The sequence below is a fragment of the Drosophila ficusphila genome, unplaced genomic scaffold (assembly GCF_018152265.1).
Source record: "Drosophila ficusphila isolate 14025-0441.05 unplaced genomic scaffold, ASM1815226v1 contig_414, whole genome shotgun sequence".
In the NCBI taxonomy this organism is placed as follows: Eukaryota; Metazoa; Arthropoda; class Insecta; order Diptera; family Drosophilidae; genus Drosophila; species Drosophila ficusphila.
The window spans coordinates 18,487,444-18,502,051 of record NW_025064328.1 but is presented as its reverse complement, the minus strand read 5'-3'; the positions used below and the strand labels follow the sequence as shown (position 1 = coordinate 18,502,051).

Below are 14,608 nucleotides of genomic sequence, written 5' to 3'. Positions count from 1 at the left end.
CCTGAAGCAGTTGGAGAAGCTCAACAAGCCGTAACAATTATTGGTGCAGAATCTATTGCTCCTTTAGACATCACTTCGGAAGTAGAATCTGTTACATCTGTTCTGCAAACTCAATCCGAACTCCCAGTGCAAGTGGAAGTCAATCCCGAGCCACAAGTCGTAGTTGATTCACCAGATGCCCAACCCAACAAAACCGTTCCTATCGAACTCCAAAGTGAACTGGAAAAGGGGTTGTTGCCTGTCGAGCTTGCGGAATCGCCGTTGAATAATGTTTCACAAGATGAACCAGAGCCTGCGGAAATCTTTTTCGATGCACAAACCGACCCTGAGAATACACCACCACCTGTTGAAGTGGTTGCGGTGGAATTCCCTGCGTCTGCGGAAATTCCTGTAAAAATTGAATCTACGTCTGAGGGAAATGATCCGCAATCGGAGCATGTTGAACAATTGACTCAATCTGATTCTGCGGCTGAGGAACCTTCGCCTGCTATTGAAGTTGCTTCCCAAGAAGAACCCGTTGCATCTGCCGCACAAACGGAAAGCAATCAGGAGGCACCTGTGAAAGTGGAACCAGAATCACAACCAATCACAATTGATTTGGCAGAAACTACAGTCTTACTTCAAACTGAAACTTGTGCTGTAGAGATCTCGGCGGCAACTCTTTTGTATTCTACTCCTCAAGCTGTGCCGGTCTCAGAAAATATTTCAGAGCCTGTGATTGTTAAAGAAACTGAAACTCTTTCAATGGAATCGCCAGCAGCAGTTGAAAGTGATCGTAAGCCTGAATCTGCTTCCTTGGATATAGTGGCTGAGGTGCAACTCGTCGCTGAGAAGACCTTAGCTCCTGAGGAAATTATTTTAGAAACGTCAGCGAATACTGACGATATATCACAGATCCAATCTATTAATGTAGAGCATCCTAAAAATGAAGAAATAGTTATAGATAATCCATGCCTACAAACCGAAGCCCCAGCGTCTGCAAAAATAGTTCTAGAAACGCAGACCGTAGAATCGGAACAAGAAAGTTCTAAAATAGAACCTGTCAGTGCGGAAACCATCGTAAATGATTCTAAGGATTCGCCAGATTCCCTGGAAGTAGTTCCAGAAAAAGGATCTGAAAGTTCCGAATCCCCAACGCCTTTAGAAACAAAATCTGACGCACTGGATGCTTCAAGCACCCAAGAAGAATTTTTACAGACAGCATCTGTCGATCTGGAATCCCCAAAGACATTGGAAATTCATCCTCCAACTGAATCTGTTCCCGAAGATCCCCCATGTTCTGGGGTAGCTGATCCCGAAACAGTACGAGAGCAGCCTGCTTCTGCGGATCCTGTACCAGAATTACCAGCCCCCGCAGTAGAATTTGATCCACCAACTCCTGCAGAAGAAAAACCAGATAAAGTTGAACCCCTAGTAAGCGTGGAACCTGTTTTGCCGGAACAATCTGCCGCAGACCCTCCGAATATAATTGTGGAGCTAGATTCTGCAGTGCAACCGCCACCGACTTCAGATCTTGTTCCTGAAACTAAAAATATTGCAGAGGAACCAAAATCCTTTACAGTGGAAACGTTAGAGCCTGTGGAATCGGGTCCAGTGCCTCAACCCATCGCCGTGGATCCATCAGCAATTATTGAAGTAATTGATGCAGAACTCAAAGCGACAGAGGAACTAAATAACGAAACACAATCAGCCGTAAAAGATTCCTCAGAAGCTATTGTAGGGGCAGAAACTGTTGGAGTCGCGGAATCTATCGCTCTCATAACTCATGTGGAAATTGTTTCCCAAGTCGAAGCTTCTACAATAAATTCAACAGTGTCCTTAGAAGAAGCTCAAGAAAAGGAATCCGATAATATGGTTAACCCAACTTCATTGGAAAGTGTTCCGAACACACAATCTGCAGCAGAGGATACACTAGATCCTACGGAAGGTAACTTGAAAGTATCATCTGAAGGTGGAGAGAAGTTAGAAATTCCTGTACAGGCTGATCATGTTGCCGTGAATTTGCCAGATACGGTAAAAGATGATCCCAAAGTTCTTGCGACTGCAGACACACAAAACGATGGAGTCCAAATAGATCCTTCGCCAGAAGTCGTGGGAATTGAATCTTCAGTGCTCGCAGAAGTTAACCCCCAAGCCGAACTAGTTTCAAAAAAAGAAACCGATAATGTGGAGCCCGCAGTAGCCGTGGAAATACTTCCAGAAACGCAACCTCTCACAGTGGATATAATACCGCCTGAGGAAGTACATCCCGAACCAAATGCAGTGGAAGTCATACCGCCTTCGGAAATTATCCCAGAAAGTAAGGCAGTCGAACTGGATGTACCAGCAATAACAGAAGCAGCCCAAACGGAACTCCCTTTGAAAAGTGAGGAACCTGGTGCAGAAAAGTCACCTGAGGTTACAGAACCCGATGAACTTTTAGGTGCTATTGAAGTTATTTCGCAAGCCGAATCTGTAGTTTTGGAACCAGCAGCAGCTGCAGAGCCAAATGTTCCTGAAGGAGACTCAGTTCCTGTAATCGTTGAAGCACCCTCCGCCGATGCGGGAATCGAAAATTGTGAAAAAATTATATTAGATACAGAATCTGCAGCTGTGGACCCAATGACTGCTCAAGCTAATGCTGTCGATGTGGGGCTTCCAACGAATAATATGGAACCACCTCCACCAGCTCTTCCAGAACCTGCTGATGTGGAATCCCCAGCTCGTGATGAAAATATTTCTGAGCAAACCTCTGTCGAATTGGATCCATCTCCAACGCCAGTGGAAGTTGCACCCGAAACACAATCCATTGTAGAAGAATCCACAATTATTAAGAAAATTGGGGAAGGAGAACCAGCTATCATAGAAGTAAAAGTTGTTTCTAAAACAGGGGCTGTCCTAGCGCCAAATGCAGATAACGTAAAAGAATCGGAGACAGAAGCCAAAGAACCATCATTATCTTCAGAAGTACAACCTGTAGTAGCAACGGAACATAACGAGTCTGTTCCCATTGCAACTCTAACGACAGTGGAAGTTCTTCCTGAAACACAATCTATTTTGGAAGAATCTGTCATCTCTATGGAAATGGACACAGAAACACAAGCAGACACCAAAGTTGAAGTTATTTCTAATACAGAATCTGTTCAACCACAAAATGTAATTAATGTGGAGGAATCGGATACGGATTTGAAAGAACCACCACCATCTTCAGAAGACATTTTAATGATTGAATCTGCAACTCTAGAGCCACAAACACCGCTTATGGATTGCACAACGGAAAGTACAACGTCAACCTCTATAGAGCATGAAGCGATATGGACGGAGGACCCTCATCCAGTCAATAAAGAGAGTGAACCCGCAGAAATTTCTTCAGATGAATGTACAGGAGATGCTGTTGCAGAAGGTATCCAAAGACATGCCTCGATAGACTCCATGAAGACCCACAAGTTTCTGCGAAGACAGTCGAACATTCCCGACACAACACCGAGCGATGGAGACTCACCCAAGAGAGCCGGGCCCGTTAACCTCCTGGGAACCATTTGCAAGTTTTACATAAAGGACAAACGACTGTTGGCCACAATCGAACGCAGGCGCCGCCGCTCCTTGATCATGCACAAGTACCTCAGTTCCTTTGATTCCATGGAGGATAGCATAGATGAAGTTTCCTTCGATTCCCATTCCACTACCTTTGGAGAACTAAACGAGGTTAGCCTAGAGTCCACCACGGGTATGCATCCCCCAACAGAGAGAGCAGAAACTCCCACTTCTGAAGTAGATCCCATTCGTTTGATAGATGATTGTTTTGCATTTGATACAGATAAGACTGAAACTGATATGGTAGATGATGAACTTAGCATGGAGGCAGACCACTCTCAATGTTTGCTTAGTACGAAACACGTAACTGAATCTAATGTTAAAGATTTTAAAACCAAAGATGATAGGATAAATGAAGGTAGTAGTACAGACTCCTCGCTAAACATTGTTGACACCCAGGACAAAACCGAATCTCTTGCATCAGAAAGTGAAGCCCAAAACAAATTAGAATGTCTTGACTCAGAAGGAGAAAATGGACTTTGCAAAGTTGACAGGATAAATGAAGGTAGTACATCAACAGACTCCTCACTTAACCTTGTAAGAACCACAAACAAACCCGAATCTCTCGCATCAGAAAGTAAAGCAGATTCCTCCCATTGTTTGTCTAGTAAGAAAAACGTACCTGATTCTAAAGTAAAATATTTCAAAGCCAAAGTAGTTAGGATAAATGAACGTAGTATATCACCGGATTCCTCACTAAACATTGTTAGCACCTCGAACAAATCCGAATTCCTTGGTTCAGAAAGTGAAAGTGAGTCCCAGAACAATCTCGAATGTTTTGACTCAGAAAGTGAAACTGATATAGGTAATGAAATCAGTTCAGATACTGATGCATCGAAATGTTTGAGCAGCATTGAAGATAAGCCTGAGGATCATTTAGGTAATTTAGAAGATGTCACAGTAGATGAACATGTAATACCACGATTAGACACGGCCAGCCAAACATCCTGTGATTTGGCAGATGAATTAGATGTAGAAAATGGCTGCATGGTCGCATTTAGTTTGAGTGAAATCACTTATAACTTCATCAACGAAATTCTCTTCTCAGATCAATTAAGTTCAGAATCAGTTCAGAGCGATGAGAGTGAACCCTCCACAGCCTGTGAGACGTTCAATGGAGACGGTGACTCTGAACAGGAGCTTGTTAGCGAGAGGGTTCTAGTCCTGGACAACCAGCGATCCTTTAGCACTAACACCAACTCTAACAGCAGTCTGCAGACCCACTTGCACCTCCCACTAACCCGAACTAACAACCCAACTCCAAGTAGTAGACGCACTAACGGAAAACTAACAAATGGTTCCCTTCGATGGTCGGGTAGCTATACTACCGAACTGCCAAAAGGCGCCAATCCGCCAGACGATGTTGCCGATGACGATGTTGTACTGTTGCGGCGCTTTGTGCCAGGTAACGCACGGTTGTGGCCATAACTGTCATCACTCGGTGTTTGTTGTCTTGCTTTGATATGTGTTTGTGTTAGCCTGGCTCTACTGTCCTCTCTGTGTGTTGTGACCCGGCGAAGGCTGATCCCCAATATTATCATGGGTCGATTTATTTGTGAGTGAAAAAGTGATTCCTCTGTGAATATCACTCCCCGAAAGAAAAGAAAAGCTTGATCTCTGTGGTATGAAGATGTTTCTTTGAGTCCATTAAAATTCACTCTTCTTTGTATACATAATAGAATTAAATGGCTTATAATATTAACCAACTAATAAAGAAGATGGAACCGAATTTTAATGGGAATCAAACAAAACAAGTTTTTTTGTGGAGAAAGCCTTAGTTTTTCTTTTGTAAATGGGGATGTTTTTGAGCGGTAAACAAAAGAGTCCATGGACTATATGGATTCCGCAAAATATTTTCAATCAAAAATAAATCGACCCACATGATGGCTAAGGCACAACGTTCTAAATCAACCCAATCCACACACATTTCCAGGTTCCATTGCGGAGCGCGAGGTGAAGAAGTGGTACAATGCCGTTGAGATGCCGAACAACCCATACGCCCCGGAGGCCCTAAAGCAGCGCATCAGCGGCACTCAGGAGCGGTACATGGATGTGCCGAACATCAGCCCGAGTGCTGAGCAAAAGGCCCTGGCATCGGCACTGACGGAAAATCCGGATCCGCCATTGCCACGAACGGATTACAAGCGGTGGGTTTCTAAATAAATTTCCTAATGGTGTCTTTCTGAACTCCACTTAATATGTATAAAACAAATACAGCTATAGCCGCGACTACTACATCAACAATGCCCCACCAGACAGCACGGGGAGTGGAAAGCCTACAGCCCCCACCTCCGAGATGCAGCGTTCATCCGAGGATGTGGAGGACATCGTGATCAACGAGGTAAATCAAGAACCAGAACCACATCCACCGCATGGCCGCATTTCAAGTAGCGCTCAGAGCACCGCTGCCGACCTCTCTCATTGGACTTTGTCGACGCCAGTGCGCCGGAGCAGTTCGCTCAAGTTCATTAACAGCCGCCCCTCCCCGTCCCCCTCCCTCTCCTTGGGCTACGAGCGGGCGGTGCCCCTCGAACGACCTTCGACCTCCGCGTCCCACTACCGCGAGTCCAGTCTGGGGTTGGGTGACGACGAGGACTTCGACATGCGGTCCCAGCGCTCCTGGCGCAGCAGCTACTGTTCGCTGCCCAAGCGGCACACCCAGTCGACCCTGAGCCTCCACAGCAACGGCAGTGGGGTGTCCTTCGGTTCGTCCGCTTCCAAGCGGCGCTCGGCGGCAGGCGGCCCCTCCGCCGGCGTCCTCAGCCAGTTCGAGAAGCAGCTGCTGCACAAGGACCTCAAGCGGAACAGCTTCCGGGCCGTTTCGGCCACCTCGAAGGACTTCGTGATGAACCCGCTCTTCGAGAGCGAGCCGCTGGGCGGGAAGCTGGCCCTGCGACCAGAGGCAGAGGACCAGGGCGACTCGGGGGTGGACAGCTGCCTGAACGGGATCAGCGGTGCGGACAGCAAGTACAGCAACAACAGTCTGCTCTTCTAGGGACATTCGGGGATGGGGGATCGGGTTGGGTCTAGCCCTTAGGGATATTTGCCAAATTACGCATAGCTTAGTCAAACAGATGTTAAACACTAGTCAGTATAGCAAAGCCAATTTCTCTGTAAATAGAAGCGAGATGGACAGGGGCGGGAATATAGAACATCGGCGCACAGAATCTCCCGAACTGGAGGGTCCTCCGAGTCCTTCCACTGCACCACCTCTTGCACCAATTAAGCATCCTGCAAACGAGAGTGTCGAGCTAGTGTTCTGATCGTACCTTTAGTTAATACCACTTACGTATCGCTAATGCCCTAGAGTATGCAACGTTTGTTTTTAATCATTATACCGCTGTTAATTTTATATGAACAATAATATAATAATTCCTGTACCGTATCTGTATGCACACCGCTAACGCTCTTTTCTTATGAACAACCATACACATATGCCTAGCGATATCTTTAATGCGTTAATTCCAAATAAAGCCAAACAATAAACAAGCCAACAAGAAAAACAAATAACGAAACTCTGAAACTCTGAAACAAATGTTTTTAGTAACCCAAAAACCCATCGAGTGGTGAGTATTACCCGAAATAGTAACATTTATGTTTGGGTCGCTTTTGGTTCCGACTAACAGCATTTGTTTCGAAATCATTGCAAGTGAATGTGACTAAGTTAACCTTGCCTGCATGCCGCTGCCTGAGCGTTTCACCCGCAAAATTCCACCCCATCAATCTCTGCTAAGCCGTAGAACAAAGCCACGCCTACACTAATTTGAAATACTAAACCACCTACACTTCTTCTTTCCATCAAAACCAACTAACCAACTACACTAACCAACAAACAACACAAACCCACCCAAAACAAAAACCGAAAAATGAAAACTGAAAACCAACTGCCAACTACCAAAACCATAATGTTCTTCAAAAGGCTCGAAAGGCAAGCGAACCTGCCAAAGAGCAGGATCAGGCACAGGAGTCAGTGTACAAAGCCCTGCCAGTTCAGGTCCTGGACGAGTCCCTGGACTCCCAATCGAATCCCTCGTTGTACTCGCTGCAGACCACGAACACGAATACCAGTGACGAATCCGACACGGTGCGCATCTACGATTTTAATAAGCAGGAAACGACGGTCATCAAGGCTGTTCCAAAGGAGCAGCAGCCCAGCACCTCCACCACTTCCTCCTCAATGGAGTCCGCCCAGAGTGCTCCGCCTTCGGAGTCCTCCATTGACTCGTCGGTCTCGAAGAAGCGGGAGCGGCCTGTCGTTCTTCAGTTTGGTCCTGGGGACTCGGCGCCCACAATAGGTTCACCAGCTGGAACACCAACGCGGGGATCCACTCCTCCTGCCTTCAGATTCCTGCAGCCCAAACGCCGCCTCATCGACCCCAGTCAGGTGCTCTCTGTAGATGAAGACGACGAGGTAAGTTTGGACTATTAGCTGATCCAAGTGGTCGGGCTCTATAATCCCTTTTTGGCAGCCCGAACCTACTACTCCCGCGGCGGAAAAGCCCGTGATCGAGGATGAAGTCGCCCACTCCATGCCATCTGTTAAGGCTCTGGCTCAGGCCTTCCTCCTGACCAGCAAGCACACACAACCCCAGCGACGGTGGCGGGCCAAGGTAAGAAAATTTAGTTAACCCTCAGCTCTTGTTTGTAAAGCATGACATAAACAACATCCAGTGACATAGTTATTCGAAAATTTTAGCGTTTTATTGGTAGATGAGCTCTTTCAAGTTTGCCTTTTATAAAGACGCTATAGGAAATAATATTAAAAACAAGAAAGGAAGCCGAAGCTTATATACCCTTGCAGTCATTAAACATGTCGAACAAAATACATAAAGGCTAAACAACATCGAAGCTATGACGATTTTTATATTCATTTTCCATATTGTTCATATGACAGCTATATGATATAGTCGTCCGATTTTGATGAAATTTAATTTGAAACTCAAGACTCATTAGAAAACTCAATGTTCCAAAAATCATGATTGTCTGATGAAAAACAACGAGGTAATCATTTTGTTTCCCTTATTTCTATATAGATTTTTCGATCTTTCCTATGGCAGCTATACTATGATAAAGTACTCAGATTTTTATGAAATTTTTTTCTCGATTTAAGAGTATTTAAAAAACTTGATGTTCCAAAAATCATGCTCGTGGGATTAAAAACAACGATGTTATAATTTTTTTTCCATTATTTATATACAATATATATTTTTTGATCTGGCAGCTATATGATAGAGAGTTTGATTTTTATAAAATTTAATCCGAAATTCAATAGCAGTTAGAAAATGCCATCTGGAAGAAATCAAGTCGATCCGATCAAAAACAGCTGCCTGAGAATTTTTTATTTCGTTCTCTCGTATTGGAGCTATCCGATATAGTCGGCCGATCCGGCTCATTCCGACTTATATACTGCGTGCAATAACTATTATACACAACTTTTGGGAAAGTTTCAGCAAGATAGCTTTAAAGATTATTGCATCTTTGAAAAACTAATATCACATATTGGTAAACCTTTTTTAACGATTCGTTTTTTACAATTTCATTCTTTTTATACCCTTGCAGAGCAAAGGGAATTATAATTTTAGTCAGAAGTTTGCAACGCAGTGAAGGAGACACCTCAGACCCCATAAAGTATATATATTCTTGATCAGCATCACGATCAGAATCCAAATACGTATGTACGTCTGTCCGTCTGTCTGTCTGTCCGTCTGTCCGTCTGTCTGTCTGTCCGTTTGTCCGTCTGTCGGTTTCTCTTCAAACTAGTCTCTCAGTTTTAACTGCTGCATTGATTCCGGCCTTCTCCGTGGATAAAATTAAAAAAAAATTCTCGTTAAACTAGATAATGTTGTCTATACAATGACCTACAATAAAAAAAAAATATCAAAAATTGACAAAATGCTGGCGTTTAAAAAAAAAAAATCGAATTTTGGCAGGCCAAAAACGACCAACATTTTTGATAAAATTCGATTTTTTTTTTTAAACGCCGGCATTTTGTCAATTTTTGATATTTAAAAAAAAAAAAATAGAATTTTACCAAAAATTTTGGTCGTTTTTGGCCTGCCAAAATTCGATGTTTGATCAGATCAAAAAATCGATAGGTCATTGTAGGGAGAACTATATATAGAACATGTAAAAAAAATTTGATAGTGATCGGATCATTAGTTTTGGAGTAATCACTGCAGCAAATTCGGAAAATGCTGTTTCGAAATAAAAAGGGGTTTAAAGATAAAACTATTTGAAATATCGATTTGAAATTTTAATATGTTATTTTTAAAGGTTTAATCTACCGAAATATAAAAAAAAATATTTTTTTTTGAAATGTCACACTAGTTGTGCCCCTTAAACCTTGTTGATAAAAATAAATATTTGTACCCTCTTATAGGTCAAATTAGCAGTCCCGCCAGATACGCCGGAAAAGCCAAATTCCTCACTGACGAAGCGTCATAAACTGGAGCATGCAGTTTCCATGGCAGAAGTTGCCGATGAGTCGACGATTGCCTCCGATTTGTCATCTCTCGAAACGTTAGTTTTATACACTAAATAATTTCACTCAATTTTAATCTAAATCACTTCTAACTTCAGAGATCCATCAATCCATTCGGAAGGCAATCCACCCATAGCCTCGCCGGCGAGTCCTGTACCCGTGCGACATGGCTTCCTTCGGAGCAATATTGCTTTCTTTGAGAATTTAAAGTTCAAGTGAATACGCGACCGGAGCTTCGTACGTGTGTGGCCATTGGTTGATTTTCTCGGAGGGGGAAAATACACTATAATGGCGAGGCACACAGCCCATAATCCAAACCAAATCTTCGCCAAAAACCATGTGCCATGGCCTCCATTTCCCAGCCCGAAAATTCACTAAACAAACTACTTAACTTCAATTGGCACTCGATATGCGCCATTGTTAATTTTAGTCTGTATTTACTATTACATAATTCTTATATCCATGGATACTATTTATTTATCTCTAAGATATGTATTATGTATGTACTTTCTAGGCCTAAGAGAAACTGATTTTCATTTCAGCTTAATAATGTTACACTTGACCCGTACTAGTTTAAATGTTATATAATTGTACTCAATAAAACATACAGTGAAGCAAAACTTGCGGGGGCTACGAATATTCACAACACAATCGGTTCTCAGGACATTAAATTCAGTTTGTAAGGAGTGATGTTTAGCATAGTGAATGCGATTCTATGCAACTTGGAAGCACCCAAAATGTAGTTGTTTAAAAAAGTACAGTACAAAAAGATATAATTTTTTCGACAAGAGTCAATATAAAGTTAACGTTCAGATATAAAAATAAATTCCGTAGCCTGTGGCTGCATTTTAAATGCCCAAGGCTGATCTGCAGAGAGTGAGAGGTGAGGAGTGGCCGACACATTTGGAATGATGATCTCTTCGGATGCATGCCTTAACCATGAGAGTCGTCTGTACTACTGGGCGCTGTGATTGTGATGCGGATGCTCTGCCAAGTAGATGACGTAAACCAGCGGTATAACGACGCACAGGGCGAGTATAAAAATCAGTAGACAGATCCAGGACAGGTCGCAGTCCGATCCAGACCAGTCGATGGCACTCAAGGATGGTCCAGGAATGGGACGCACCAGCGGAGTATGCCTGTCCAACAGCAGTGCAGCGTTTTCCTCGAAGGGCTGCTCCATATTAGCTGATGGCAAAAAGAAATAAGTGTTAAGTGCAACAGCATTAACAAACAATATTTATGAAATCGAAGAAAATCCTTCTGGTTCTTAGTTCATGAAGGTATAGGTTTCGTTTTATTTCAAGAATTGCCAACTGCAGGATGTATTACAGTTTACCTCGCAGAGGATACAGAATGGTGCCAATAAAAATAAACTTAATTGTAGGTCATATAGCGGGGGGTGGCGCTGAACTTGGCGTAGCTCTTGATAACCTTGTTGACGGCCTCGAGGAAGTCCTTCTCGGTGGCCACCTTGCGGCGCGCCCGAATGGCGAACATGCCCGCCTCCGTGCACACCGATCGTATCTCAGCTCCCGTAGAGTTGGGGCAGAGGCGCGCTAGCAGATCGAAGCGAATGTCGCGCTCCACGGACATCGACCGAGCGTGAATCTTGAAGATGTGCGAGCGTCCGTCCTGGTCGGGAAGGCCGAACTCCACTTTGCGGTCAAGACGCCCGGGACGCATCAGCGCGGGATCCAGGGTGTCAGGTCTGTTGGTCGCCATCAGCACCTTAATGTTACCACGCGGATCGAAGCCGTCCAGCTGGTTGATCAGCTCCAACATGGTGCGCTGCACCTCGTTATCACCGCCGGCGCCATCGTCAAAGCGGGCACCGCCAATGGCGTCGATTTCGTCGAAGAAGATAAGGCAGGCCTTCTTGGAGCGCGCCATCTCAAAGAGCTCGCGCACCATTCGAGCTCCCTCGCCCACGTACTTCTGCACCAGCTCTGAGCCAATGACGCGAATAAAGCAGGCGTCTGTTCGGTTGGCAACGGCCCGGGCACACAGCGTCTTGCCCGTTCCGGGGGGCCGAACAGGAGCACTCCCTTGGGCGGCTCAATGCCCAGGTTGACAAACTTTTCCGGGTGCAGCAGAGGCGTCTCCACCACCTCACGCAGCTTTTCGATCTGCTCCTTGCAGCCACCCACATCACTATAAGTGACATCGGGCTTGTCCTCCACCTGCATCATGGTCACCGTGGGGTCAATCTTGGGCGGCAGCGGAATGTGGATCTGGTACTTGTTGCGGTCAACGCCGACGCGCATTCCCTCCTCGATGTCGGTGGGAGCCACCGAGTCGGCCAGGTCCACCACGAACTTAGCGAACTGCTTAACATTGATGATGTACTTGGGATCGTCGGAGTCCGCGTTGATGATCTTGGTGCAGCGGGCCACTTGCAGCGGTTGCTCATTTTGCAATATCTGCTTGTCCGCGGCCAAGTCCCACAGGGCCGGAGGCGCAAGACCCGTGTCGCTCTCCTTGATCCCGGTAAGCTCGTTTACTTGCTTCACTGCCTTTTGGATGTCCTCCTCGATGCTCTTGATCGACTTGTGGTACTGGCTCTGACCATAGGTCTTCAGCAGCTCAATGTCGCCTTCGTCCAGCGATTTTATCTCCTTGTCCTCCTTCTCGTCGTGCTTCACCTTGCGCTGATCGTCGCCCAGGTAGTCCGGCATCGTGTTCAATTGCAATTGGTATGATTTAATGTGCAAAAGGCGAGATTAAGCTATATTTTCCTTTTGTTTTACAGCGAGAATGACTGAACAATTTGGAATAGAGGTGGGAGAAGCACTGTTGGCACTATTGAACTACCGATGTTTTTTTTGTTTTTCAACACTGACGGTTGTGGCAGAATATCGATGTTTGCCACTGTTAACACCTAATGTTAAAATTTGAACCGTCGAAAAAAAAGTGATATTTAAAATATCAAATTTGTTAGTGCTAGTCCAACAACTACATTTACACGCAGCTATAAATGAATTAGTACTTGTGAATGCAATTTGTTACTCCAATTATTTCCAAAAGTGCCTATGAATAACGCAACAAGTTCTTAGCCGTTTTTTTAACATAACTGGTACATATCTTTTTTTAAATTGAATTCTTAAATATGTTTTCCCTGACTATTGATGTTTTCTTTATAACGAAATTTGATTAATTAAATTTTGGATTTTGCGATGTTTTTTCGCAAATTACTCCTACCTAATTTCAGCAGCCTTAATACTTTACCACTAATGTTATTTTAGGTGTAACCAAAAACCTCTACAATATTTTTTCTGTTCTTCCTCAGCTTCTTTACTCACCTTCGTCATTGGGCGCTCCCTGGGCTCCCTCGTAGAACTGCCTGGCTGCTCTGCTAGTCGATGGCTGGTCGGGATCCGCGACACCTGAAGCGTTTACAGCCGCCACCAGCAGTCGTTCGTCCAGCATTTGGCGCGCATCCTCGAGGGGATTGCGTTCCGGAGCTGGTTCCCGTTCGAGGTTGTGCCTTGGACTGTTGTTCCCGCTCCGGTGAACGGCGGGCAGTGCTTCGAGGCCCCCGTTGCCCAGCAGGACATTGTGCACGGTAACCGGGATGCGAATAACGCGGTGCGCGTGGATTTCGTTCTCGCGGTCGATCTTGTTCAGCCGCTTGATATCCGCCACGGAGGAGTGGAATCGCAGAGCCAGTGCCTGCAGCGTGTCGCCCTCCTGAACCTTCACCTCAAGCGTGTTCTCGTACCGTCCCAGACGAGCGTGGCCATTCGGCCTTCTGGCCAGCGGGAGAAGATCATCGAACTCGTCGTCATCGTAGGCGGGACGGGCAAAGATGTCCTCTACATCTTCGGGGTTTATGTCCTCCAGGTTATGATGCTGCTGGCGCCTGTAAACGGGAACATAGACGATCACCCAACATTCACTTGAAAAAGCAACAGTCGAGTTGGCGTTGACTTACGCATTGCGTCGCATTGTTCTCTTTTCAGGAGAGTTCTTAGTCCAGGTCTTCGGTAACGTCACTAGTATCCTTGCAACTGCAGCTCTTTGTTTAGCTGGGCCTAATTAATTAAGGCAATTGGATTTATTTACGTGTAAAGTTTGTTCTCAACAGCAAGAAAACAACAACAAAAACAAAGCGAAAGCTTCGTCACAGGTGACCAAAAATATCGATACTTACTGTTGGTTGCGCCCTGTTACTTTAACAGAGTAAACACAGCTGTTTTCGGTAAATGTTTACAAGTGCGGTGCACGGGTAATACAGCTTAAAAAAAAGTAAAATATGGAAACGATGTGTTTTTTTCTAAAACTTCGAAATCCGTTGGCGGAGAGTGAAAATTTTGCACCGTTTTTTTGTTATTAACAATTAAAGATACGATTTGTAGTAGAAATTCGGATCTGAGTGACCGTATTTGCAATAATCCGCCACCAGACGACTGCAATAATCGGCACATCACATGCAAATACAGTATTTTTTTTGAACGGCCAATACGATACATCGTTTGCGAGCCATCGCTGGAGTGCCATCGGTTTTTCAAAAAGTCGGTCACACTTATTTTAAATTCAGAAAAAAACGCAGGA

The 14,608-nt window shown here is 44.8% G+C and overlaps 3 protein-coding genes across 15 annotated transcripts in view; 1 reads left to right on the top strand and 2 right to left on the bottom strand.

Annotated features, from left to right (window-relative positions):
- The window catches only part of LOC108093623 (flocculation protein FLO11), a 32,714-nt gene extending 22,040 nt beyond the window's left edge, over positions 1-10,674 (top strand). For 7 of the 13 annotated variants that reach the window (XM_017193764.1, XM_017193761.1, XM_017193762.1 and 4 more), the window contains 7 exons: positions 4,622-4,978; positions 5,507-5,720; positions 5,791-5,914; positions 7,493-7,984; positions 8,043-8,183; positions 9,953-10,092; positions 10,153-10,674. In XM_017193764.1, coding sequence (XP_017049253.1) covers positions 4,622-4,978; positions 5,507-5,720; positions 5,791-5,914; positions 7,493-7,984; positions 8,043-8,183; positions 9,953-10,092; positions 10,153-10,273 — 1,589 coding nt within the window. In that variant the 3' untranslated portion in view covers positions 10,274-10,674. Of the gene's footprint in view, positions 1-4,621; positions 4,979-5,506; positions 5,721-5,790; positions 7,089-7,492; positions 7,985-8,042; positions 8,184-9,952; positions 10,093-10,152 lie in introns of those variants that run through there. The other 6 variants (XM_017193768.1, XM_017193767.1, XM_017193769.2 and 3 more) reach the window with 3 other exon arrangements.
- Positions 10,442-14,291, bottom strand: LOC108093633 (lysM and putative peptidoglycan-binding domain-containing protein 4). Its single transcript, XM_017193791.2, has 4 exons — positions 14,208-14,291; positions 13,989-14,088; positions 13,357-13,916; positions 10,442-11,242 (listed from the first exon to the last, which is right to left on the bottom strand). The coding sequence occupies exons 2-4, from the start codon at positions 14,000-14,002 to the stop codon at positions 11,010-11,012; spliced, it is 807 nt and encodes a 268-aa protein (XP_017049280.1). The 5' UTR covers positions 14,003-14,088; positions 14,208-14,291; the 3' UTR covers positions 10,442-11,009.
- On the bottom strand, positions 11,322-12,857 carry LOC108093632 (26S proteasome regulatory subunit 7). The gene is given in 2 exon segments (XM_017193790.2): positions 11,322-12,087; positions 12,090-12,857. Coding segments are annotated over 2 exon segments (1,299 nt in total). The 5' UTR covers positions 12,733-12,857; the 3' UTR covers positions 11,322-11,431.
- Positions 14,292-14,608: the final 317 nt, after the last annotated feature.